The 27,366-nt window shown below is 35.9% G+C and overlaps 1 protein-coding gene and 1 long non-coding RNA gene across 2 annotated transcripts in view; one reads left to right on the top strand and one right to left on the bottom strand.

The window, feature by feature from the left end:
• Nucleotides 1–10,183, top strand: part of MTA3 (metastasis associated 1 family member 3) — a 144,547-nt gene extending 134,364 nt beyond the window's left edge. The window contains exon 19 of the mRNA XM_039329735.1: nt 10,018–10,183. Within this exon, the coding sequence (XP_039185669.1) occupies nt 10,018–10,168 (151 nt within the window). The 3' untranslated portion in view covers nt 10,169–10,183. The remainder of the gene's footprint in view (nt 1–10,017) is intronic.
• On the bottom strand, nt 42–27,204 carry LOC120301927. The gene is made up of 4 exons (XR_005555069.1): nt 26,699–27,204; nt 18,799–18,867; nt 7,402–7,482; nt 42–208 (listed from the first exon to the last, which is right to left on the bottom strand). It is a non-coding gene; the product is annotated as an uncharacterized LOC120301927 (long non-coding RNA).
• Between the last annotated feature and the right edge of the window lie 162 nt (nt 27,205–27,366).

The raw sequence follows: 27,366 nt of genomic DNA, 5'->3' as shown, positions 1-27,366 counted from the left end.
TACTGCTCTTTCAAATCTATCTGTCATAAATATTTCCCCTGATTAAGTGAACATGCAGTACTTCTAGTGACATTGATTAAAAATTGTAGTACTTCCTTCCTTAAAATGCTTAACAATCTTCTATATATGGGCTGATTCATCTGGTTATTTCACCATGAAGGATACTGGAGGAATCTGTATTATCCTGATAGTGGACTGTGTCTTTAGTCTGAAAGATTCAAATATTTAGTCTGGTAAGAAAACAATCAGATAATTTCATTTATTTATATCTTCAGTGCTTGTACTGCTTCCAAAAATCAGTCTTTTAAAAGGAATATTTGGGAGGGAGGGGGAAATCCATTCTTTTTAAGGTTTTAAAACCATGCCAGTAATTTTGTGGAAGAATTAAACATTGGGTTACAGTTGTTTTGCAGTCAGGAAATATTTGCAGTGCCAAAAACAAAGGCAAAACACACATGTACACCAAGCTGTAATAAAGTACCAAGAAACTAAATGATCAGCTGTGTCAGAGTGAACCTAAAAAAAATTAGGCATTAAATCTCTAGTGAAATTTGGCACATAAAAAAAATGGAGGACGGGAAAATTTATATAGTAACTGAGATCCTCCAAGATGTCTCATATTAATGTTTGCAGTTGCAATTTCTGAAAAAGGGAATTAATAAGAGTAATAAAGAATGCCTCCTTTGAGTCGTGTTCAATTCTAGAAGATTTCATGGAAGTGTTCATGCAGTTTTCTTGGCAACAATTCAGAAGGGATTTGCCACTGTTATCTTCCTAGGTATTTTCTGACTTCCTAGTTTAGCCTGAAATCCTAAGATTTCCTTATATTTTCCAGTCCAAATTTTAAACAGTTCCAAGTCTGCCTAGTTCTGAATCCAAACAAGGACTTCCTCCATTATAATTTATTCCACAAAATATTTTTAGAATGTATCTTTTCTCTATGCAGAAGATGGCTCTGATTGTTAAAAATAAATCTGAAATAATAAAGCAAAGAGGGAAGTATACTTTTCTCAATGCCTTACATACTGCTATCCCTAAATTGGATTGATTCTTCAAGCTTTTTTCCTTAATCATTCTATGCTATTAATCAAGGGAGATATCTACTATTTCACTATCCATGAAAGTAAAAAGAAAGGGGTGGAAGGAACAGTGGACTACTTCTATAGCTATTGTATTTCTGGATTTTCTATGCAGTGCTTGCCCTAAGATTTCTAGGAAAGCTACTTTATTCATGATATATTTTTGTATAATAAATAATCTCTAAATATTTCAGAGTTCTTGGATCATTATCTAGAAAACATAGTGTTCTTGCATGTCACAAAAGTTTACAAAATAAAGCTTTGTGGGGGTAGAAAAAACTGGGTATTTAAAAGGATTGACAAGCTTATTAGCTTCATCATTCATCGAAACCCTCATCCTCTTCCTTGTTATTCACCTTTGTCCTACAATACCCACAGATCCATTGAGACCAGCAAAAACAAGAAATAAGCTCAGCACTTCACTGGTTTATGTACTTTGGCCTTTGATTCAGTGTCACACTGGAATAAATTGACCAATATAATGAACTAGTATTTTATGAATAATAAGTCAGGTAAATGCTTTAAATTTGATTACTGATTCTAAATAGTCTGCAGTATCTCTTCTACTTTTGTTTATTTATTTTTGGTGCTATCAGCTCATTGTTGACTACTGGCAACTGTCTGGATTAGTCTCTCTGCAGTTTTCTTGGCAAGATTTTTCAGAAGTTGTTTGCCATTGCCCGCTTCCCAGGGCTGAGAGAGTGTGACCGACGTAAGTTAACCCTGCTGGTTTTGTGCCTAATTTGGGACCGCAACTCACTGTCTCCTAGGTTCTAACTTAGTGCATTGACTACCAGACCAAACTGGCTATATCTCTTTTACAGCTTTCTAGATTTCAGATTTGAATTTAGCATAATACAGATTGTCCTGCAGAGCCAACTAGTCTAAAAATTAATTGTGTACGGGGTATCCACAGCTTGTATATGTGGGTTTGTGTATCAAATAGTCATGATGGTAATCATGGTCACATATAGAAAGTATGGGAAACATTACTTGAATCTCAAGGATGGGAGGTGATTACAAAAACAGCTCAAATAGACATCCTTGCCCGCCTAATTCACATCAATATAAAAGAAGAGAGGAGAGGAAGCACCCTCAGGCTTGCAAGATTAAGTTACTATAACCAATGCAAATAAAAATTATTTTAGTCATCCCTGGAGCCTATTTCTTGGTGTAGTCTGCATCTTAGGGCTAACATCATGTGATCAAAGTCCATGTTTTTGTTACAAGTATCATATAAAATAGGCATGGTTTTGATCACACAATCGTGGTCACCATCTTGATTTGTTTATAACCTCCTTTCTGCAGCTTCTGGTTTTATAAGAATTTGAAGAGTCACATTTCATCATTCCAGAATATAAAATGTGTCCATTGTTCCTTGTTGTGAAGATTTGTGAATAATACCCTTCATTCTTCCTCATGCATTATCACAGCACAACTAATGGGCATGGTGGTTATGGGGACAACAACACAGGTTTATGTGTTAGGGAGCCTATGAAGGAAGCAGTTACATATAGAAAATAAATAGTTTTTATTTTAAAGCTTTATATGGTGTCCATTCATTCACAGTAGAGATCTCTGTTTAGCAGCATCCTCAGCTAGAGTGGGCCAAAGGAACTAAGGGGTTTATTTTCATTACAATAGTCTAGCAACCAGAGAACCAAGTGAGAAAGGATAGAGTCCTATAGATGAGCAGGACATTTTTAAACTTCAAAAGTTGCAGAAACTATAAGAAGTTCAGAGGTTCAAATGATACATGATCAAAAATGAAGGATAAGATAAAGAAATAAGGAACAGAACTGACCCAAAGCTTGATCAAACTTTTGACATAGATTTTTCCTTCAGAATTTAGATGAGATTAAAATACAATACAAACACATTTATGCTAAAAAATGCACCCATTCCTTTCTTTGACTCTGTCTCCTCTGCTTTAAAAAATGCCTTGTTTGTTTGTTTATTTAATATACCACAGATGTTATTTTTAAGACAGACAGCAATTTCCCTGCATAAATATTCTCCTAGATCTGCTGAAGATCATCAAAGGGGGAAAAACATCCCCTGATAATAATGAAGTGGCTTCTTATCTATTTATATCAGCGGTTGTGATACTTAGGATGATGCTCTGGCCATGGAACTAGTCCCCTGTCTGTTTGCTTGCTCTTGAATATCATAAATTGCAGTTGTCAACCATAATAATAATCACAATGGAACAAATAATACCCCCAAGGAATTTGCTTTTGTATTCCTATTCCTTCCATGCAAAATCATGTTTGCACCACTCTGCAAAAATGAAACAGTATCAAAAATTTATGGGACAGCATGAAATGTGTGCCTAGTGACATCTCTTAGACTGTTCCAGATTTCAAACTGCTTTCCAGATTTACAGGTAGAATAATGGTCCCTGGAGTTCAGAATGTCATTCAGCATTAAACAGAAGATTCTAGCAGCAAAACTAATGAACTCTTTACTTCTTAAAATTTCACAGGATCTAACGTTGGGCAAGGCCATCAGTAAGTCTGGGACCCTTGGCTTGCCATTTCCAAATAGGTCTGACAAAAATTCACTGGTGAGCCACTGGCAAGCAAAATATATAATATTGAGTTAAATGGACCAGAAGGTGGTCCAGATTACTACAGCATGCTGTCTAGTCATTTCTAGGATACATAAAGAGCATCGTTTCTGTTTTGAGGCCTCAGTCCAGAGTTGCAGTAACAGCTTGATCAAATCAAGTCACTCTGGAGCAGGGGTTCTCAACCTTGGCAACTTTAAGGTTTGTGGACTTCAACTTTGCTGGCTGAGGAATTCTGGGAATTGAAGTCTTAAAGTTGCCAAGATTGAGAACCCCTGCTCTGGAGGTAGTCCAATTTGCAACTTATTATGATTATTTGGAGAAATGTCTCATCATTACTATTATCCTGACTATTGACTTCTCCCTTCTTCCATTTTGATGCCTGATTATATGCATGGATCTCTAGTTAATAGTATCTGGGGGAAAAAAAGCATAAGCATGGTGACCATGATAGGAAAAAAAACAGCCAAAATCCACATTGTGATATACACTAGGTTAACTCTCTAGCATTTCAAGCCAAAAAGGAAGAAAAATATGGCAGTTGATAATGTGTTTTGCTATTTTTTGTTAAGAATTTGTATTGAAATGTATGAATGTCCGTGTAAATGGGATAAACTGTAAAGCCTAATTCATTCTTTAGTACAAGGTGTTTGGGATTTTAAATATGACAATATGTGAGAAAACCAAAGTTGATAATTATTCTCCCTCATTTTTAGCTCATTTATTCACAGGATTTATATGTTGTTCTAATCCGCAAAGATTCTGAGAGATTACATGGCTCTTTTGCAGTAACAATACAAATGAACTACCATAACAATGTAGTTACAATTGCAATTACAAATCCTTTGCAATCTGAGGAACAATCAAGCACCAAGGAAAAACCTACGATCAGGGCACATTATCCATAGCAGCATCACTCCTAGTGTTCCCTTAAAAATCCAGGTTTTAACATCTTTTCTAAAATTTAGCAACAGGGAAGTTACTCTGATCTCGGAAAGTACATTTTTCGAAAGTGGGAGAGCTTTAATCATAATCCTTAAAGAATAATTCCCATTAAGACCCAAAATGGATCATACTGATTAGTAAACAAGCATAAGATTGTACTATTGATTTCTAATAATTAGCAATATCAATATATCATATAAATTGCTTACACTTTCTATATATTCCTCTTGCAAAATGAATATATATGTTATTGTAAAAATTGCCTATTGCTCTAGCTTCTGCATGTAGAAATAGCTATAGCTATTATTAGTTTTATATCCCTCTCTAAGTGGTTTACAGAGTCAGTTTATTGTCCCCAACAATCTGGGTCATCATTTTACTGACTTAAGAAGGATGGAAGACTGAGAATTTCATGGCACATGTATATAATGAGGACCCAAATTGAGGGCAATATGCTGACTCTGTAAACCACTTAGAAAGGGCTGTAAAGCACTGTGAAGTGGTATATAAATTTAAGTGCTATTGCTATAAGGAATACAACTAAGGCAGTAGTGATGTGCATAGATAGTGGTTCCATATACCGAGTAGCTCAAAAGAATACTATTTGTTTGTTAGGTTTGTTTGCCACCTATCTCGGCTCAGGCAACTTTTTTCTTAGGACACTCTCTTTCCCCAGACCAGTCTTGTATCTTTTAATACCAAAGCACATGTGTTTTGCATGTTCAAGCACATGAACTTGTCTTTCTATATCCAAGGCTGCATGGTCTCCTTATACACGGATCTCTGAAAAGTATCTAATTAAATTCATGAGAATCTGGCAGTTCCTTGTCCTCTAGAGCAGGGCTTTTCAACCTTTTCACCCATTGTACCCCTTTTAGGATATGGCAATATCCAAGTACCACCAGTTGCCTAGCAAGGTGTCAAAAACTTGATGACCAAAAAAAAAAAAAAAGGAAAAAAGTGATGAAGAACAGGTAGTCCTTGATTATAACAGTTCACTTAGTGACTGTTCGAAGTTCCAATGGCACTGAAAAAAAGTGCCCCCCAAGCCACAGCCAAGCAAGACACCTGCCTGCCCACCTGGTGGTGCTCTTCCTCCTGTCCAAGGTTTTCATTGTTGTGAGCATTTCTGTTGAGGATTGGCAGCGGGGTGGTGGTGGTGGTGGTGGTGGATATTTGGTTTTTATTTCCCCCGTCTGCTGGGTGGTTGCAGCAGGTTTTTGTCACTTCACATGACCCTGGGACACTGTGACCATCATAAATATGAATCAGTTGCCAAGCATCTGAATGTAAATCACAAGACCCTGGAGATGCTGCAACATTCCAGCTGATTGGCGCTTCTTCTGGGCTCAGCAGAAGCACCAGGATCAGCGCCAGGCTCCAGCTTGATCCTGGTGCTGATCCTGATGCTTCCGTGAGCCCTGGCAGCCCTGCAGCTCCAGCCATCTCTGGCTCAGGCTTGTGCGGTGCTGCCACCGGTTCAGCTCATTCTCCTTCCCCACTACCACTTTTTTGGGATGGTCACGTACCACCTGCCAGGTGCCAATGTACCACAGGTGGTACCCGTATCACTGGTTGAAAAGCCCTGCTCTAGACACTTCAAGAATTCCCAAAGCAACAAGAAGGGGCAACATGTAATGCCCTCTCTTCAAAAGTGGCTTCTCGTACGAGCACCAAATAATATGTTTTACTCTTATTCTTTTACTCCTATTGAATTAATTGCCACTATAAAATCCATATTTCAAATAGGATAAAGAAATGGGAAATTGAACTTCCAAGACAGTTACCAGTGCTGTCCCTAATTACTGCCTTTTTGATAAAAATATATTTCAAAGAGAAAATGAGCTAGACTCTTTATCTTTCTTCTTCCTTGTCATTCAAAACTATAACAATACTTCATCAAGCTGTCTAACCACAAAGTAGGGAATCCTAATATCCTACAGATAATCATCCTCTGTTAATGAAAATCTAATTTAAAGGGCTCAAAAACATATATATGCAGAGATGTGTACACTATTTGGTCAAAAAAGTCACAATAGTACCACAACAATGTGATTTAAACTGTGTGACATGAACAAAAAAAGGGCAAAATTGTAATTGTACCATTATGGTACATACCACAAAATGTTAATTTTTGACCTGGAAAGTAGAAGTGCAGGTTTCCAACCCCCCCCCCCAACAAAAAAAAATACTAGAAGACTGAACATTGCAAAGAGTGGAGAAAAGTGGGTGGCATAGCTTGGCACATTTTTATCATTGTAAAAAAAATCACATATGTATGTTAGCATCCAATTTTTATCTGACTCATTTATGTTCAAATATTAGTGAATTTGTACATGCTTATAACAGAATTCCTTATGACATTATCAAGCTTATAAGTATAGGCAGAGTAGCATGTGGTTTAGATGGAGCAACAGACAATTTAAGAACTGCAGGATCTGATTAATTTAAGATCAATTTAAGAACTCTTCAGAGCATGGGTGTCTGCAGGATATGATTAAAAGATCATGATGGAGGTCATGGAAGTGTAATGAAAATCTGTTTTTTTGTATTGATGCATAAAAATGTATGGAACTTAGATTATACACCATTGTAGGTGCCATCTTGACTTCTTTAACCATATCCTGCAAACACCCCTGTCACACAGAATGCTCATCAATGTTTCTTCCTCAAAAACTAGCAAGGTTACTAGAAAAATGCTGCAGGGTTGGAATGTCAGATTAATATTCTTCATTTTTTATTAATATAGATGAGCAGATAGAGTCAAAGTTGATTAGATAGACAGATAATATAAACTAGATGAGGTACCTAATACTCTAGGCCAGTGTTGCCAACCTTAGCATCTTTCAAATATGTGTACTTCAACTTCCAGAATTTCCCAGCCAGTTCCTGAGAAAGAAATGAAAGGAAAATAATAGAACATAATATTATGGAGAAATAGCAAGGTCTACTGGTCTCCCACAAGACCATATTCCAGCATATGTAAGGAGCCTGAGTAATGTCTGAATTGCAGGTGTGGCATTATGCAGGCAGATATTTCTATATAAACGAAGTGTCTGGTGCCTCCTGCAGCCAAATCATTGCCAGATCTCAGGATGAGGGGTGCTCTCACTGCAGCATCTGACAGGGAATAAGAACCTGGCAAACATCAGCCCCTGATCACTTTAACAATGAATGAGGGATGAACATCAGTTTGTACATCTAGAATCAAATGAGGATAGCACTGAAAGTTGGCAAAGTTAAATTTAGTGAATGCTGAGAAGGAAGGAGGCTGCATCATGTGGACCTGACCTTTAGAAATGATGAGGTGGATATCTTCATGTTGTAGTTAATAAGATATATGGAGTGTAGAGGTGTAAGTGGCCCACTGAAAGCTTTATTGACCAAAGATTTATTTAGCAACTTCAATCAATTAAACCATAAATCAGATTATATACAGAAAGTATTAATGCCCCACCTCATAATTTTTCGTGGCTTAAATAGGAAGACTGACTATAGCATACACAATCTTATGCAGGCTAAATATGGAATAATCCCATGGTATTTCCTCATTACAATGATGGCACTGTTTGAGCAACATACTTAACTCAAATCATATCTCCTTACTGGTGAGGCTGATGGAGCATAATTGCATTAATTGGATAATGAGCTGCCATGTGGGAGATGCAGAATATCTGCTCATATCCTATCATGACCTTTCATGGTATTCAAAAGTCTTGGCAGCACGACAATACCAGCAAGTCTCGGTTGTATCTTTAGCTTCTTCCTTGATGGCTAGATGAAAAGCAGTCGTGTGGACTGACATTACAGTGACTGAAAGGTGTGTTCTCTGCTGCCAGCCCTTGCCAGTGAATTCTGTAGTGAAGTAATATCTTTTTTCAGCATCTCTGTATTTCTATATATCTCTGTATCTTTTTCTTGAAGGACTGTCTGAGCTAGATTTGTAAACTGCCTCACAGTTATCTGGATTTTATTCCTCATATGACAAAGCTGCTTTTTGCTATTTTAAATTATTTGGTTCTAATTATTGTTTGTATTTTTACTCTGTCTTTTTTTTTTAATTGTTAACCACGCAGTCACATATATAAGATTGGCAGTCAGATCAATTTATTAAATAAAATAATAGTTATGGTAACCTGGAAAGAGTAGTTTACAATAAGACAGTCCCAGTTAAAGTTAATACTTACCTTCTCCATGGCTGTCTGGGTTTGGTTTATTTTACATACTAGTCCAGAATTTGACACAATAACTTATTATACCAATCCAACTAGACATGCATATAATGGCAGTGCTCCAAAACTTACAATGGCAAGAATTTGTACTTCTTTTGAACAAAAATACATTTTGGTTTTGCCTGAAATGTGAAGATAGCCAGTGTGTTTGTTTAACAAACTATGGCTAAAACAATCCATGGTATAGTTTGATGATGAATCCATTCATAAGGAATTTATGTCAAATTTTAAACTAATGAGTTCAACTGTAATTTTATGTGGTGGACTATTTGAATTTGGGCATAAGTAATGGATATTTTCTAAAATTTTGAGATATTAATATGATGCAATTTAACAATTAAATCACTAATTTTAGGGTTTTTATGTATTCTTATACCCAAGGTGTGGGTTAGGCATTGATTTCAGACAAATATCATATTTACTGAATTATAAAAATTGAGGTATTTAAAACATGTCACATTATTTATACAAAGATTTCAACTTTTTTCTTCCAAAAGTATTCCTCAAAAAATTAATTTCTTTACCTACTTTGGGATTTTGGTTTTAATTAATTAATTTAATTAATTCAGCTAATTCTGGCAATGAAAAAAATATATCCATGGGAAATTTCAATCATTTGGAAAAGTTCCATGCCAATCGGAAGTATTTTACTTATTATATAGTATGGAAGCATTATGCTGTATTGCAAACTCAAATTATTACAGATAGTTTTCTTATAAATCTTATAAATCTAAGAAAAGCCCTGCTGGACCTAACAAAATACCTGTCCAATTCAGTATTTTGTTTCCATTGTGGGCCAACTAGATATAGATGTTTATTTGAATAAAAGTAGCATCTTCCTGATTGTGGTCTTCAGCAATAAATTCAGCAGCACAACACCTGCAATTCTGATAGTAGCACATACTAATCCTAACCAGTAACCATAGTAGCATGGGGGAAGTGGTTATCCTGGTATCGTGAATTGAACTAAACTTTGGTAAATGAAGAAATCTTTCTGGGAATAAACCCTCTGATAGGGCTTAGTGCTGCATAGAAACATACAGGATTTCACTATCAGTCAATTTCCTTTATAATATATTTCCTCTGACCCCTCCATTGATTATTAACATTCCTCTTACAGACATAAGCATTATGTGGCTATTCTTAATAAATGACTTATCCCTCCATTTGTCTATTTTCTTTTTCCCTACAGAAAACGCCGTAAGCAGTTTACGCGATCCCAGCTGAAAAGAGCTTGCAGAATGCCGTGCACTTTAATTCTGAGCAAGGCAAAGGCCCTTATGACTCACAAAGAGACTCAAGAGAATTTGAGCAGTCATTCACAGATGAAGACACAACAGTGAAACATCTTTTTTTGTGGTTATTTTTAAAAGCTCCACCATTCAACCCCCCCCCCCCCCATAACCAAACATTTTTGGAAACTGGGCAGAAGTCTGTTGTTTTCTGTGTCCTTGCATCCCTATGACAATTGAGGGCAAGTCTGGGGCTTATTTTATTAAGGAAGAAAACTCAGATTACGGTCCTGTCTAAATGCAAAAAGAACTTTGTGATGAAGCAAACAAGGATACTGAATGACTTACCTAAATGTCTTTTCAATGCACTAATAATTGCAGTCTCTTTTCATTGATGAAGAAACAGAAAATGCCTTTTTTCAGGCAGATTTTCTTCTGTCAAGACTATCTCATAGTGACAATACATTTCATGTATTCTGAGAAGTGCTGCCTTTTGAAGGTCTGCATATATTGCACTAGCCCACCCTAACCTTGGAGCTATGTCTGTTGAAGCACAATTGCCAAATTGCATTGCCTAATCTTTATTTTAAGGTGCTGTCCTTGAGACATAGCAGTTTCATCAATGCAGAGAATCTAATCTATTACTGAAGTGGAGAGGAAGAAAAGGAGCAAAGCTGTCTGAAAAATCAGCATATATGGTCTGAATTATACATCCAAACATCATCAGTAAAGATCTCTAAAAGTTATTTTTCTGTTATATCCTGAACAGAAGCAATGCTTCACCATGGTTTTTATGGATAGGAACTGCAAGGGCTGAGAGTTATTTCTTTAATGGAACTTTAATGCTGTGTCTATCATTATTTATAGAAACAGATGCATAATCCTCTCCAGTAGCTCAGATAAACAAGGTTCCCCCTTGATAGTTGATGGGGAAGTGGCTTTGAAAAATAAATTGTAATTGCCTAGGTTGGAGAAATACATACATTTCAACTAACTCTCTACCTAAAGCAAAACAGACCCCGCCTCCTCTCCTCTCCATCCTTTTTGTAATTCCCCAGATCCATCTTTCATTTAGACTGCAGCTAAACACCAAGAACAATATAATCTATCTTGAGTGTGCCAAATCCCTCTAAAGCAATGGTGACAGCTTACAGTTCACCATGATAGGCAGTTTGTTTTTTTTACACTGCTTGGGTTTCTATAACTGTCCTTCAACTCATTTTTCTGATAGGAGATATTCTGGTCATGGACTATAGTCAATATGAGGCAACTTTAGATTCTGATCATGGATACAGCTTGAGACAAAATCTTCAGACTGCGGACAATAAAAATATAAATTTTGGTCCCAAAATGCAGAGATCCTCTTTGTTGAAGGGCAAAGTTGCAGATGTGAAACAATGATTGAGTTGCCTTAAAATTCTCATAATCCTGCTCTGCATTGAGATTTAGTGGTAACATACTTTGATACACAAATTTCCTGTATCTGAGTCTTTATGAAGAGCCTCTTTGCATTTTTTCTTTTCTTTTCCTGAAGGACAATCAACTGTAATTCAGAAATCTCAGGAAGGTCATAGATTGCTCACCTTGCTTCTGTTTTGTTTTGTGGGCTAACAATATTAACTAGTAACTACTTCTTATTTCTATTCCTGCCTCATAAGTATTTATCTAAAACTCTCCACCTTCCTCACCGTTTCCACAAATTACTTCTATTTCTGCCTCATAAGTATTCATCTAAAACTCTCCCCCTTCCTCACCTTTTCCACAAGTTAATTAGCAAAGGACCCAAGTGTGGCATTTTTAATAAGTTATGCCATAAGGAAAGCCCCTGAATGGGAAAAGCTCATTTCATTACTGTTGTAAGGCTTAAACAGTAACAGTAATGTTCTTGTTCATTTTTCCAGATGACATGTGCTAAATGGGATTGTATGTCCCTATTCCCTTCTCAAAATAAAACAAATGCATTGAAGTGAATCATGATACTCAGTGTGACAAACTTTATGATGGTGGTGATGGTTTGGCATTTATATACTTCCTTTATATACTTCCTTTAGCGAACTGGAAAAATCTTTCACATGTTCTGTGAAATAGATACCTATTTAAATAAATAGATACCTATTTATCTAGCCATATATGCAAAAAGGGAGTTAATGTTAGAATAGCCTGAGTGATAAATTTTATTGACTTCAATGGAAAATGCACAGAACCAGCCAGTAGGTTACAAATGTAGAAATTCCAAGTTCAGAACTTGCATCTTTCATGAATTAATTCAGTAAGCATAATCAAATAAGATTATCCCCATCATCCCCTATAGTATGTGGATCAACATTCTCTCTTAACTTGCACCCTTGGTGAAGGATTACTGAAATGTTATCGCTGAAGTGCTTTCATTACTGTAAGAGTAATATCACCACCATCGTATTTGGAATAAAACCTGATTAAACTTCCCCCTCCCTTTATAAAGCCTCCTGTATCTGGGCTATAATATTTATGTAGTGGACTACATGCATGGGAGCCTGGAATAAGCTCCAATGTCACATGGATATTTTTTTCATTATTCAAATTATGCAAATTACATATATCCTGTAACCTGTGTGATGATGTCATGATGCATATGATGACTTTTGTCCCCTCTCCAATGTCCATATTTACTGGGAATACCCTAGGGAACCACCTTGACTTCTGTTAAAGAATAGGAAGGTCTAAATGACGTTAAGAGAAATATTATTGTGTCTAGGTCCACTTAGTGAATGTAGATGTGATAAGATTTGAAATGACTTTTCAGTCTGAAAATTTCAAATGTAAGCAACTTTGGGGCATCACAAATATCAGTCCTCCAATTTCCCCTTCCATTGCAACTAAAGACAGTGGTAGAAACCAGCAGACAGGGTAGTGATCTCTGTTAAACATTAGATACCTGTGCATTCATGAAATCTGGGAGTTATAGTCCATCTTGTTTTTAACAAAGAGAGAAAATTCCACTATTGCTGTTACCAAGGTTATTTTACTTTCCAAGGTAATATATTAATGTCACCAAGCATATGCATACTACTGATTGTGTGATATATTAATTTGAATCAGTGGCCCTCTGGAGACAGCAGGACCATTGGGAAAGCACCTGTAATATAGGTATAATTGTTGGTTTCTTTCTTTCTTTTAATCCACAGTAATGGTAATCGATGCCCTTTAAAAATGTTTTAGTTATAACAAGAAAAATAATCCTTCAATTATAAGAAAGTTGAAAAATTTATGACTGCAATATTGCAGACAAGGACCAATATTAATCAACAGGAACAAAATGATTTTTAATGAATTGCCTGTCTTGGAGTGCACCAATTTTTTTGAATAAGCAGATCCCATTATGCTCTCTAAGATGCAAGAACTGAATGCCAACAAAACATTTTGTTGCAGACTCTTTTCATAATACTTTTTTTGCTACAAGGAAGTACATCTTCCTATAGAATTAAATTGCAATTTTGGCTGCAATTAATTTCACGACACATTCCCAGATCATTTGTGGTAATATATTATTTTAAAATCTGAATAAAACAAAGTTTTTGCCTTTAGGCCCATGTCTATTATTCTTTCTATAGGACCCGACCCTCTGTGTTAAAAAGGCAATCCAGAGATTCCATATCTCTTCTAATAATATCATTCAGCTGATACATATGTTCCAATCTATAAAGTGTTCTGTATCATTGCTAGATTTTATTTTGTTTAACAATTGTGCAGCAAATACTTAAAATAGATAAAGATGTTTATTTCTCAATCATCAAAATGATTATTTGGAGGAATTCACTGTAAAAATGTGAATATATTTTTATTGGGATTTTAAAGTCCTGAATGTGTTAAAACTTTTACCAGAAATGCAAATATTTAAGAAAGAGTTCCAGGTAATGTCTACTGAACATGTTGGACATACATTTCAAAAACCTGAGGGTTGAGCAGCTAGATTGCTGATCATTGCAACAAAAGGCTGACATGTTGAAAGAAACCACATCTTCATAAATTCTACTTCAATTCATTCACTTGAATGGAATATGGTGGGATTCTGAGTAAGCATGCATAAAATTGCGGCATTAGACTAATCAGGGCAAACTTTGCTGCTTTTCTATGTTCCAGATATGCAGGACAAAACAAGAATTGGGAACACAGTTTTTGAAAGTATCAACTTAGGGAAAGCTGTTTCAAATCAACCATTAAGAGCTATCCAGACTAAGAGATGAAACAAAAGAAATCAGGGGCATGTCAACAGAGATTTATCCTGCTTAAATGCTCATATATATAGCCTGAAATCTAAGAGCAAAGGCATTATTTTTAAACCCAATTTTCAATTTTGTAGCTTGGCAGCTTTTTAAAATATTGGTTCTGAAATTACATGTTTCATTTTAGAAAAAGAAAAGTAAAATTCCTGTGTGAAGAAAAAACTGAAATCTTGTCTTCTGATTTAATCTCAAAGCATTCCAGAAGAAAATGCCTTGCCTTCTTCATCAATAGTTAAAAGTCAAAGCTAGGACTCTGGACAATTTGGTGGTGTTTATTTAGTATCTGCTAAAACAGATATTGCTGGGCATTCGTGTATATGTCTCTCTCTGTACAATAAAACTTCACTGATACTCAAATGTGTCACTTGCTATTTGCTAAGTTTTAGAAATGCAAAATAAGTCCGAACTTTCCCATAAAGTCATGCATCAATTTTCCCCATAAAGTCATGCATCACTAGTTGCTATAAGTGCTTCAGGAGATGGAAATATATTAAACAAATTATCATATAGATGGAAATCTATGGCCTAATATTAATGTCTTTTCTCTAATCACCGATGATCTAATGGGAACTGTTATAAGAACAGCACAATGTTGACTCTGTCAGCAATAGTCCAGTCGAAAGTACTGTATGCATTTTTGTTTCTGAATGAGACAGCAGAGATCAGGGCAATTGATCTTTTACAATCAATTGTTGGTTTCCAAAGATTTTCTACTTTCCGCCATGAGGATTTGGGATAGAACATCCTTTTCTAGTTCCCTGTGACTATCAGGACTTATAGTAACCATTTGAATCAGCCAGCATAGCATAGCCAAGTATAATTCAATAAATCAAAAGAAAAGTTGGATCAAAATTACAAGAAAAGAAGCTTCTTTTGCCTTTCCAGGTTTCTACTTTGTTTTGAGTATTATATATATTGTACAGTACACATATCGTACATTGCTTAATCAATTCAGAGGCATCTATCATGTCTGTTTTACCAAAATGACAATGTGACTATTGCAACACCTATACAAGCTTGGTTTCTTATGTCCATGTGTGCAATATCATGACCATAAGCCTGAATTATGAAGCTTATTTTGTTATGCCCCTTTTGCTTGCAAAGCTAACTTTTCTTTCAGAATATAATTTAAAGGAGCATTTTTCCTAGATAATTTTGTCTATATCTAGAGTGGATAAACTTTGGAAAAAATATATATCCATTTATCTATCCAATTTGTATGCAACTCAAACACTCTGGGTAGCCCCCAACAAATAAAACAAGATAAATACAATTAATAACAAATGGAAAAAAAAGATGATGAGAAGGACAAAGCAGACAGGAACCAAGCAAAGGGGTTTCACTCTCCCTTGCCAAAGGTCTGGATGAAGAACTGCCTTCATGCCATACTCTGTGATATTTGGAAAAAAAAAATCCTCTTAGATGCAAGTACAATTCTCTAAATGATTTGATCCATGTTCAAATGTCAGGTCTGTTCACAGATTTCACATATTACAGCTTTAAAACTGATCTACTGCATATCCTAATTATTGTTTAAAGAATCAACCCCATTATCCCCCTTCAGCTATCTTTCTATCTTCCATTGTTCTATCTATTTAATTTATAAATCGCTTTCATCTTGAAAGCTGTGAGGCCCCAGAAGTAATAGCAGCAAAACCAATATGTGCCTCACAGAATGAATGGTACCATAAAATACCTAACAAATATTGCTTATTACAAATCAGATTTTCATTCTTACAGCTCAGGGCAAAAAGAGCTAGGTTGTTCAATGTACAGCTTAGGGCAAGTCATTTCTGTTTTGTTTCACAGTGTAATTTACTTTCTTGCTGGAATGGTGGCAAACAAACCAAATAAGCTAAAACAAATAAATCTCACATGGGGCAAATCCTATTGTTGTCAAGGATTCCCCCCCCCCCAGAGTGTAGTTCAGGCATTGGATGACAATGTGGGAGGGGTGAGTGAGCAGTCTTGTAAACACTGAGCTTGAGTCATATAAGGCTTTATAAGTACAGGTAGTCCTCAACTCACAACAATTCATTTAGGGACTTATGACCATTTTTCACACTTATGACCCCTGCAGCATCCCCATAGTCAAATGACTAAAATTCAGTCACTTGGCACCCAACTCATATTTATGACAGTTGCAGTGTCCCAGGGTCACGTGATCACTTTTTGCAACCTTCTTACAAGCAAAGTCAATGGGGAAGCCAGATTCACTTAAGAACCATTTCACTAACTTAACAATGGCAGTGATTCATTTAACAACAAGAAAAGTTGTAAAATCTGGCAAAATTCACTTAACAAATGTTTCACTTAGCAACAGAAATGTTAGGCTTAATTGTGGTCGTAAGTCAAGGACTACCATAATAACCAGCACTTCAAATTTCACTCAGGAATCAGTACAGTTTCTCAGAAAAATAACAATTCTTCACCACAAGCATAGGGGAAATATTAATTTGGGACTCTGATCCACCACATAATGGTAGAATCTGTTTAAATGATTACTATAGAATCTGCTTTATTACCTGGTTTGAAGGTTCTGTGCAGTATTAAAACCCAGAAATACTTGCTTTCAGATTTTGTGTCAACATGAATTTGATGCTTATTGGGTGAGAAGAGTTGTTACAGTCTTAGTCTAAAGCCTGTGAGGCAATATTTCTTATGGCTTCCATGGTATCACAAACTAAGAAGCTATATATTCATTCATGTTGTGTGCACATAGGCACACATACAAAGCAGCAGTAGGAGCTAGCACATCTGAAACACAGCATAGTATTTGGCATCAGACCCCCAGATAGTTTTTCAATATTCAGTTCCTATAATGAATTATGTGTAACTTATCTCTAAAATTTAGAGTTGGTAATATGGCCTAAGTATCTAATATATGAAAGTATTGATAATTGAGGGGGTCATTCCATTTAATAAACGTGCATAGTGACAAATTAAATCAACTCAACGAATCACATAAGATCTTACCAGCAATAAGAACAATTGTGGATATGCATTTATTTGGAATCAAAGTTTAAAAAAGGGGGGGGGGGTGGAGTACAGGGAGACAGGCAAGCTCTCTGCATCTGTAATCCTTCATTAAATAGCCAAGCTTGCACAATAGCCATACAACCCCAGAAAAAATATGTGTTTGTATTGTAGACTTCAGGAGGCAATGACAGGATGCAATCAATTAATTTAAGCAAAACTTAACTCAAATACATATTTTTTCAGACTGTACTATTGAGGAATGGTGCAACTTTTCAAGGAGCTGGAAACAGGTATGGTGAACTTGCTCTCAACCCCTCCAAAGTATGTTTTCTGTTTTCGATCCAAGCAGCTGTAAACTGTTAGCTATAATATAATAACTGCTTGAATTTAATTGTGGGCTGGTAGCAGTGATTTTTAAGCCTGATGATAACAAACAGATGGCATGCAATGAAAATTTAATAACATTTGGCCTTTAACAATGAATGCAATTTGTTTATTCATTGATTTACTAAAGCCTATGACTATGTTCCTGGGGTCAGTCTGAAATAAAATGATTCAATCATCACTTAAAAACAGTAAATAAAAATCTCATAGAACAAAAGACACAGGGAGACTGTAAAATATGACAACAATATTTCAAGCAAACTTGAAAAGATATGAAAAGTAAACAAAGCTAATGTCAGCTCATTATCCAGTGGAAGGGTATTCTAGCGAAGAGGGAACTCAACAAAAAGGAATTTGTCTCTGTTTTCATTCATTTTGCATGTCCGCTGCCAATAGTGCTGTAGTTTTCATTATAGTTTTTGAATAGTGCCCAAATACAGATATACAACACTTTGAAGCAAATCAAATAAGATGGTACCCATGATAGAAAAAAAAAATTGTGACCAAGCTATTGTTTCTCAATATCAGCCACTTTAAGATATGTGGACTCCAATTCCCAGAATTTCCCAGCCAACATGGAGTAACCTGGGAGTTGAAGTCCATGCATCTTAAGGTTGCTGAGGTAGAGAAACACTAATTTAATTCACTGGAAAGTGTACTTTGCTCCCAAAGTTTCAGTTAATGCCTACTAAGAACTAGATCACTTGAATTTCACTTTTTGATACAGATTTTATAGTCAAAGCTTCAATCTGCCATTTGAAAGCAAAATTTCATCTTAAAATTGCCGGTGCTGAAAACTGAGTATTTTGTTAAATATCTTTGATCTGAACATCATTCAGACCTGAACATCATTCAGATTCTAGTCTGAATCTCAGCCATCTCTAATGTTTCTCATCCATTTCAGAGGAAATTAGTAATCAAAGACACTGAATTCAATGGGATAAATGCAACCAAACTCTTTTCCTGTGTTAGGATCCATGTTCTTTCCTTTTATTCTATCTTCTGAAAGAAGGATAAAAATAATATCATCACCACATCTAAATGTGCAGTACTTTTAAAAGATCAGTTTCCTGTACAGAGGGAAGACTGTGTCAAAAAGAAAGTGCACATCCTTACCAATAGTTTGTTTCTTCGGTATCATCCATAATGTAACTCCCAGAAAGTTAATGGAAGGGAACACAGTTCCTAGCAAAAAATAAAAATAAAAAAATAGAATTACACCATGCTTGTTGCTTCAATCATCATTAGTTGCCAGATTAACAAATTATAGTCTGTAGAAGCTTTAATGTATAGGAACCCACCAGGAAAATCTGCTTGTTTATTTGCCTTACAAATAGAAATGTATGATGATGGATTTCTGGAAGCTATTTATTTAACACAAATCAAAACATGTTTTCGATGAATGTAAATACCACCTAATGTGTACTGTATGTATGATATAATTTTAATATTAAAACCTATAGGTACAGCACTTCACGTTGGAAGACAATTTCAGGTAGGAAGAAGACAAATTAGACTCCCTTGCATTTTTCAGCTGTGTTTTATTTTTAATTGAACATTATAACTAACACATATGACTTATATTTATTCATATATTTAAAAATTATGACAAATGAAACACAAATTTTGTAGTTTAATTATCAACCCCTCTCTTTTGCTTTATCTTCTTGCCTGAACCAAAACACGTCTACTTGTATCTGTTGTGATACTAAGTTTTGCTACTAAATTTCCAATATAACATGTTCTAATATAAATGTCATTTGTGCGTTGCAATCAGTATGGTTACTTTTGCTTTGTATGACTTTCCTCCCCTCGCTGTCATTGCACCACCTTCAGAATTTGGACTGGTACAAGAGATAAGATGTTCTAAAAAGGAAGGGGATAGTGGAAATAAATTTCTGCAGAAGCATTTCCTTGGAGCCAGAAAGATAGCAGGTATCTTTTCATCACAAATTAATATATTTACCTTTTTCTCTTCTGAATTCTAGCCTGAAAGGACAATACTTTCTCCAGGCCCATTCTTGTCATAAAAATCACAGTAATTCAGAATATTTTCTGAAGCCCATAGCAAAACTTGTTAATTGCTATTTGTATAAATAACATGATCAGAAAGTGTTCATTTATCTACTTGAAAATCACTTCAACAATAATGTCATCTCATTATAAAAGAAAAAATGTGCAAGATCAGTCATAATAGGATGTATACACTCTTGTAATTAGTAAAAATAAAGCAGCAGTATGTTAATTGTTTGGCTTCCAGCTGCTTTCCCCAATAATTGAAACCATGGTTGCAGGTTGTCATGGCTGCTAGATTCAGGACAATATATGCAGGAAGAGATAAACTCCAGGAAACATAAATATTAGATATGGGAAAGTCACAGCTAGCTTGATTTGAAGAGGCACATTATGAGATGAGGCAAGAGTTCCTCTTATTAATGGGGAAGTAGGGTGCCCATGAGGAAAATTCCAGCTTGATTCTGCTTTCTAGTAAAATATAGTAGCACTAGAAATATGTTGACTTAGGGCTGATCCACACTTCCTGCTTGCCTCTATTCAAAGATAGGCCATCTACAATTTTGGGAAGGTGGGAAAGGATGGTGTTCTCCTCAGCCACTCCCAAGACTGCTAGGAAGATGATCTCTTTTCTGGTTCCCTGTAAAAATTAGTGTTTTGTCTCTCTGTTGGTGAAGTGGAGCTGTCTGGTCCACTTGCAGTGCTTTGCTTCATCTCTCTTTCCCACTGGCTGGCATCCCAGCTTCCTGCTCTCTACATGAATTTTATTTTTATTTTTTTGTAAGGTTTTATTAATTTTTTCCATACATTTAATAATAATTTTTCAACCAACATGAGTTTAAATATGCTAGTACATATTAAATTCCTAATCCTTTATTCTTTCCTCTAACCATCGGTAAAGTAAGTCCCAAGTTTGGTAATATTCTGTTTCTTCTTTTTCTTTCAGTCTTATGGTCAATCTATCCATCTCTGCGCATTCCAATATTATTTCTTCATCCGGTGGTATTCCTTCATTTTTCCAATATTGCACAAATATTATTTTTGCCACTGTTGTGACGTGTAAAATCAAATACAGGCTTTGTTTATTAAACTTTTCTGGCATTATACCTAATAAAAAAGTTCAGGTTTAAACTCTACATCATCTTTTCTAACCAAGTATGTATCTTTTTCCAATAATTCTTTGCTTTATCACATATCCACCTGCCTTACATGAATTTTAAACCAGGCTACTAGTGGTCTACCATGAAAGGGTGATTTTTTTAAACAGGCAAAGCAGTGGAATAGTGAAATACTCTTTCCCTTTAATGGAGTGAAATTGAGCAGAGTTTCCCCAAGTTTCCTTTGTAGCTCAATTGAGAGGAAGAATGTTAAAATTGTTATCCATCCTCGTGTATATGACACCATGCTTGGGGGGGGGGGTGCAGTTCTTCCTTGATCTCACTGTCAAATTCAGCATGGTGTCATATACACAAGGATGAGGGAGGAGGGGAACAATTACCATCAACATGTAAAGGGAAAAGAACTCCCTCTGCCCCTGGGGTTAACGAGGAGAACACTTACGGTAAAACATGGGGGAGATATCGGAAAAAATCATACATTGACATAGGTAATGCATCTGAGATGCAGCACGAACAGCTGGGTCCAATAATACATTCTAGAAGCTGGATACAGGCTGCTAACATCGTATAAAGGCTCTTTCCCAGTGACTACTTTTAAAGCCCTGATGATGTTGGGTGATCCCAACGAAAGCTCGGCTCATTAAATTTTTTACTACTTTCCTCTTGGTGATCAGTATTTATTGGTTTTATCATGGACTTACCCAAGAGTCGAATTTTTAGCTTTGTAACTTGTCTATATATCTATATCTATATCTATATCTATATCTATATCTATATCTATATCTATATCTATATCTATATCTATATCTATCTATCTATCTATCTATCTATCTATCTATCTATCTATCTATCTATCTATCTATATCTTTGGTTATTCGGGTTTTCTCCCGCATAAAATTGGAAGTGTCTTGGTGATGTTTCGACGAAGTCCCATTTGTCATCTTCAGGCTGGTGTTTTTGGCTTCGTGCTTCTAGGAGCAATGTGTGATTGTAGCTGTTTCTTCCTTTTAACTGCCAGTGGGGGTATGAACTGATTGGGTGGGAGCTTGGCTGTGTTCTGATTGGGTGGAGGTGTGTTTTGATTGGTTAGGGGCTTGGCTGTGCTCTGATTGGATGGGGCGTTGGCTGTGCTCTGATTGGATGGGCAAGTGTTCTGTTTGGGTGGGGGCTTTGTTGTGCTCATGTTAGTCTGAGTTGCAGGAGCATTTGAGATGGTGAGCTGCGTTGCTGTGGTTTGGCTTCGCGTTCGTGGTCATGCCTCATCTTCATGGTGGGTGTCAGTTTGCTTCATGTATGAATTGGAGGGGTTTAAAGTGACTAATGATGCAGCTGTGGTCTGGCTTCTGGTTTGTAGTCATGCCTCATCATCGGTGAATATATGAATTTTTAAGACTACAACACAGTTAAATGCAATAAAAATATCCAGAATGTAAAAAAAAAATGTTGAAAACATTCTAGTCAATAGTAAGACCAATTATAATGCCCAGTAATGGTAAGTAGATCTTAAGTAGTAATCACCATAATAATTTCCAAAGGCCATTAAGAAAAGTTTGGTCTGTAAAAGTTCTAAAAGGGAAGGCCATCAGCAATGACACAAGCCTAATTACTAAAAGGAGACTGTTTCAAGACACAAGCACCTTGATAGAAAAGTAGAGATTTCTGGCACCTCATCTCACTAAAGCAAGTTATCACAAGCAAATTCTCCCAGAAGCATCTCCTCAAAGAGGTTGAAATAGCTGGAATAGGCAACCTTATAGTTATTTAGGTACTAAGCCGTATAAGGCTTTCTGAGTCAAATCTAGCACTTCACATTATACCAGAAACATATTGACAACCAATGCAGGACCCACAAAGTAGGTGTAATATATTTATAGTTAGTTATGCCAGGTAGCAAGTGGACGTCTTGAATCAACTTCAGTTTTTGGGTGGTCTTCAAGGACATCCCCTGTATAGAATGGCCATTGTAAAAATTTTACTGAGTAATGATAAGGGTATGAGTTAGTGCACCCAGACCCCTCACAGAAATGTAGAACTGTAGAGTTGGAAAGGATAACAAGGATCATGTAGTTCAACCGGTGACTGTCTAGCCTCATCTTAAAAATCTCCAGAGATGGATAACCTACAACCTCCATGGATAAGCTTATCACCAGAGAGTTTTCCCTTGTGATTAAATGAAATCTAACTAGCAGAACTCATATTTGCTATTTCTGGTCCTAGTTTATGTGGCCACAGAAAATAATTGGGCATTTTCTTTGTAAATTGCCTTTGTTTAGCTGTCATGTCTATCCAAGACTTTTTTTTTCATTTTCATTTTATGAATATACATTTAGCTTAGTCTCATAGGCCTCACCTTTGTTGCCTACCTCTAAGCTCATATCCTTCAGAAAATATGGGGTCTAGAATACTACTCAGTATTCCAAGTGATGTCTCACCAATGTCAAATAAAAAGAATAATGACTTCATCTATCACTGATATTGTGAGTCTTCTGATGCAGCCCAAAACTATGTTAGTTTTGCTTGCCAGCTCTCTTGCCCTTCCATTTGCTGCACCAGCTGAAGTTTGATAATGGTTCTCTTGGTCATAGTCTTACTTTGCCCATCTTAGAAGGGAATCCCAAAGTCACAGACTAGTTCCCACAGCAGCAGGGCCAGCTATATGAAAGACAACACTGTAGCTAGTAGTGTGGGTGAGACACATAATATAACGGTAGGTATATACACTCTACTTTGCATCAGCATTTCTTTCAAAAATAATGGATAGAGAAAGATTATCCATGCAGATTAACTGTGCCTTAGGTCAAACTTAATGTTGCAATTCAACTTGGAGCTTGTGTGATTTATCAATATTTTTTCTACATGTCTTTTGGATCTCTTTGTCTTGAAATTGCTCCTGATCTGACTGCACAGAACAAGAATAATTAAATTTGTCACTTGTTCTGCTGGGAAAACCAGCTTTGCTGAATTCTAAACTTGCCTGATATTAATTAACAGTTTTTCCTATGAAAGACTTGACACCTTCTCACAAACAACTCTTAAGCCTCTGGAGACTCAATTCTGTCACTTGCTTTGCAGTGGTTGCAAATCTTGTTTTCTTTTCTTATTAGCATAATAACATTGGGATGCTTTTGTTGTTGTACTTAAACCAGGCAAGTAACCTCTATTTGACTAGTATGGCACAGGGGATATTTCCTGGACTTTACTCAATATTTCTAACATTTTTTTTTCATCTTCTGTTTCTTTTCCCTACTTCTTCTTGTGGGAAATTAGATTTTAGGATTGCTTCTCAATGTTTCAACTAAAAGACAGATCAGCCAACCTGCAAGTCGGGATCAGTTCGTGTCTCTCCTTCCAGTGCCACAAAAAAACAAAACAAAAAAAACCCCAAACCAATCCATAAACAAGAAGAAAAAGACAAATTCAACAAACAAAAAGCTAATTGCTAAAAAACAGGTTCAAAAATGTGAGTCAAGCAATTTGCTTTGAATTTATCTGGGGAAAAGAGATTTGCAGGCAGAGAACTAGATATATTCAGTGGCGGGATTCAGCCAGTTCACACCACTTCAGCAGAACAGGTAGCTAAATTTTTGTTGCCCAGGCCCAGAATGGATTTCCAGAAGCGGCATCCACACAGAGAACTGGTTGTTCACATATTTGAATCCCATCACTGGGTATATTGTTACCTGTAGCTATTCTTTCTTGCCTGCTACTGAACTGGGAAATTATGAATAGTCTAACAATTTATCTCCAGCTTGTATTTCTGTGTGGCTATGAAGGTACACATCAGACCTGAATGCAGATGTGATTACAAAATGAATTAAACCTCCTTGGAAATCAGTGCTGTCACTGGGCATCTACAGTTGCACTTCTTCCTGAGTTTGAGGAGCTGGATCCCTGTGAGAACTCTCAAGCAGGAATGCTCCCACCTTCTTTGCCATCTAAACAAGTCAGCTCCAGGTTTTCAACTAGAGAGGTGGGGTTGTAAGTGAAATGCCCTTCACGTCTTGGGCTTCCAGTAAGCAAAATGATCAACTTTTAATTCTGAACAGGTAAAAACTACTTCATTATTTGAATTAAATTAAAATCATATACAGTAACAGTATGAAACAGAGGAATAACTGTAAACAATGGTAAACTACTGAATACAAGGGGATGAATCTCCTCGTGTCCTATAGAGAACAACCGAGCTGTTTCCTGTAAAAGCATAGAATATATTTAACAAATCTATTTTTTTCTCTGTCTTGGAAAAATGGTCAGTGGAGTCCTGGCAGTCTGATCCCTCTTAGTCTTCTTTCATCTTGGCTTGTCTGAATTTAAACCCTTTCTTTTCTTTTCTTTTGTCCACCAAATGAGTTTTTCATGCACCAATTAGTTATGTCTGCTTATTTCTTCCACTTTCTGCTTTTCCCCCACCAGATTAGTTAGGATTAGGGTTATTGACAGTTATCTCTATAAATTTATATTCCCATAAAATAATCACAAGGAGGATATCACCCCACTTGATTATATCCATGGTGGGCAAAACCTTTTGTACATCAGATTTCAATGCTATTTTTTTTTCTTCCTAGTAATTTCCTGCAATTCTTTTCTTCCTAGTAATTTCTGCTTAAAAAAAATATCAGCTCTAATGATAGGCAAAAAACAACAACAAACAAACAGAACAAGAGCCCCATTCCTTTCTTCCCAGCTCCTCAAATCTTGATCTTCACTTAGCTGAGTCATTGTTCAATTTCTTCACTGATGAAACTTTCCAGCTTCCCTCCCTCTCACTCAGCCAAGCTGCCAATGGATGTTCCAGATCCTTTTGCATCTTTTAAGCTGCCTTGTTAGTTGCCAGGAATGGAATCCTATCTGCAGGCTGAAACATCCCCTGCTTATTCACAAGTAGTCTTTCCATATATCTTGACTTAAACACTGTCTCTTATTCCCTTTATCTCATTACTGTATTTTTCCCCTCTTTAAACTAAGCTTTCCCTTGCTTGCCTTTTTTTCTTTTTCCTAGCCCTTGCTGCAGCCTAATATTCTTCTCTCATTTATCCCTATAAATGTTTATGCATCTGTGCAATTCTTCTTTCATTTTTCTTGTGTCTCTGATTTTTTTTTAACAGACACCCTCCCCCGCCTTGAAGGGATTTCCTAATTTTGATTTATTTACTGATTTAAAGCTATTTGCTAAGCAGACACATGTCTCTTCTCACTTCCAGGATCCCATTTCCTCTATTTATGACTTTTTTCCACCTACAGAAAAAAAAAATGCAACCAGATCATAGTATCCAGGTTAACTTTCTTATCTCTTAACTCTTCTACAAACCAATAGAATTGTATCTAATTTTTATTAGTGCAACCCCATCATAATTCTGTAGCACTGCCTTTCCCCTTTAGCATCCAGAATGTCATATCACTCACCCAACCCCCATTTTGTTCCAGGTTGCTCTGACCAATGGTTTGGCTTCTACTCATATGGTCTGCCAGTTTCTTTCTTTCAATCAGCAGAGGTAGAAATGAAGTCTGCAGTAGGGACACTGTGCGCTACTACTGGCCATATGATAGGGGACAACTTTCTGTATAGTTTAAATACACAGAGAGAGATATCTAGATATCATCCTTCCATCCATATTATTAGGTTTCTTTGTAGCTGAATAATTGGTTTTCTGCAGATTTTCATAAACCAGAACAGCTCTAACAGCTGCTAACTTCCTGCACATGAAGTAAACTTATTGTAAAAAGATTAGATGTTTGGCTTTCAAAATGTTGAAATCTATCATAATTTTAAAAATGACAGAAAAAGCATTTTTTGTAGACAGAAGGGAAAAAATATACAATGCCTATATGACATATGGTGTTGATTTGAAAAGAAAATTATGTTTTTCCTAAATAATTTAACTTACCTTTAAAATGTCAAAGCCACGTCCAATTTGCTGAGAATAGAGTGGATTTTTTTTGTCTTTTGTCCTTTGTGTCAGGACTTTTTAAATTCATGGATATCTTTTTTTTAGTTAAAGAAAGGAAGGCATTATCTTGCACTCCTTGTGTTCCCAACAGGAAGAGCTTTAGAAAAACTTTCTTCTAAAAAATAAAAATAAAAATGAACATATGCAGTTAGTGCTTCATAGTGTATTACACACTATTACATATTTGAATAATACAGATTTCAAATTAATGAAATACCAGGCTTATGGATGATTAAAATATTATATGGTTATAATCAAATCTAGGGAATCTACTGAAATATGTTTCATTTTCATATGCCCCCTCCCTTATGGCTAAATTAGGAATTCAAGCTCCTGCAACAAACAACAAAACAAAGCATCCAAAAGTATTTGTAATTAAAATAATTTTAGACAAGTATTGCATACTTTTTTTAGCATTGTCAAAATGATCAATGCATTGTTCTCCTACTCCATTCTTGAATCAACATATTAAATTCCCTGAAAACAGTAGCTAACTGAGACGATGATTGTTATCTTATTGACAGTTTCTAATATATCCTTCTGGCTCTTGGAACATTAATTGTTACACTCAAATCTCAGGGTACTTACATTCATTTTTGTTATCT

The sequence above is a fragment of the Crotalus tigris genome, unplaced genomic scaffold (assembly GCF_016545835.1).
Source record: "Crotalus tigris isolate CLP2741 ecotype Arizona unplaced genomic scaffold, ASM1654583v1 scf7180000024411.593283, whole genome shotgun sequence".
NCBI lineage: Eukaryota > Metazoa > Chordata > Lepidosauria > Squamata > Viperidae > Crotalus > Crotalus tigris.
This window is presented reverse-complemented; position numbering and strand designations above follow the sequence as displayed.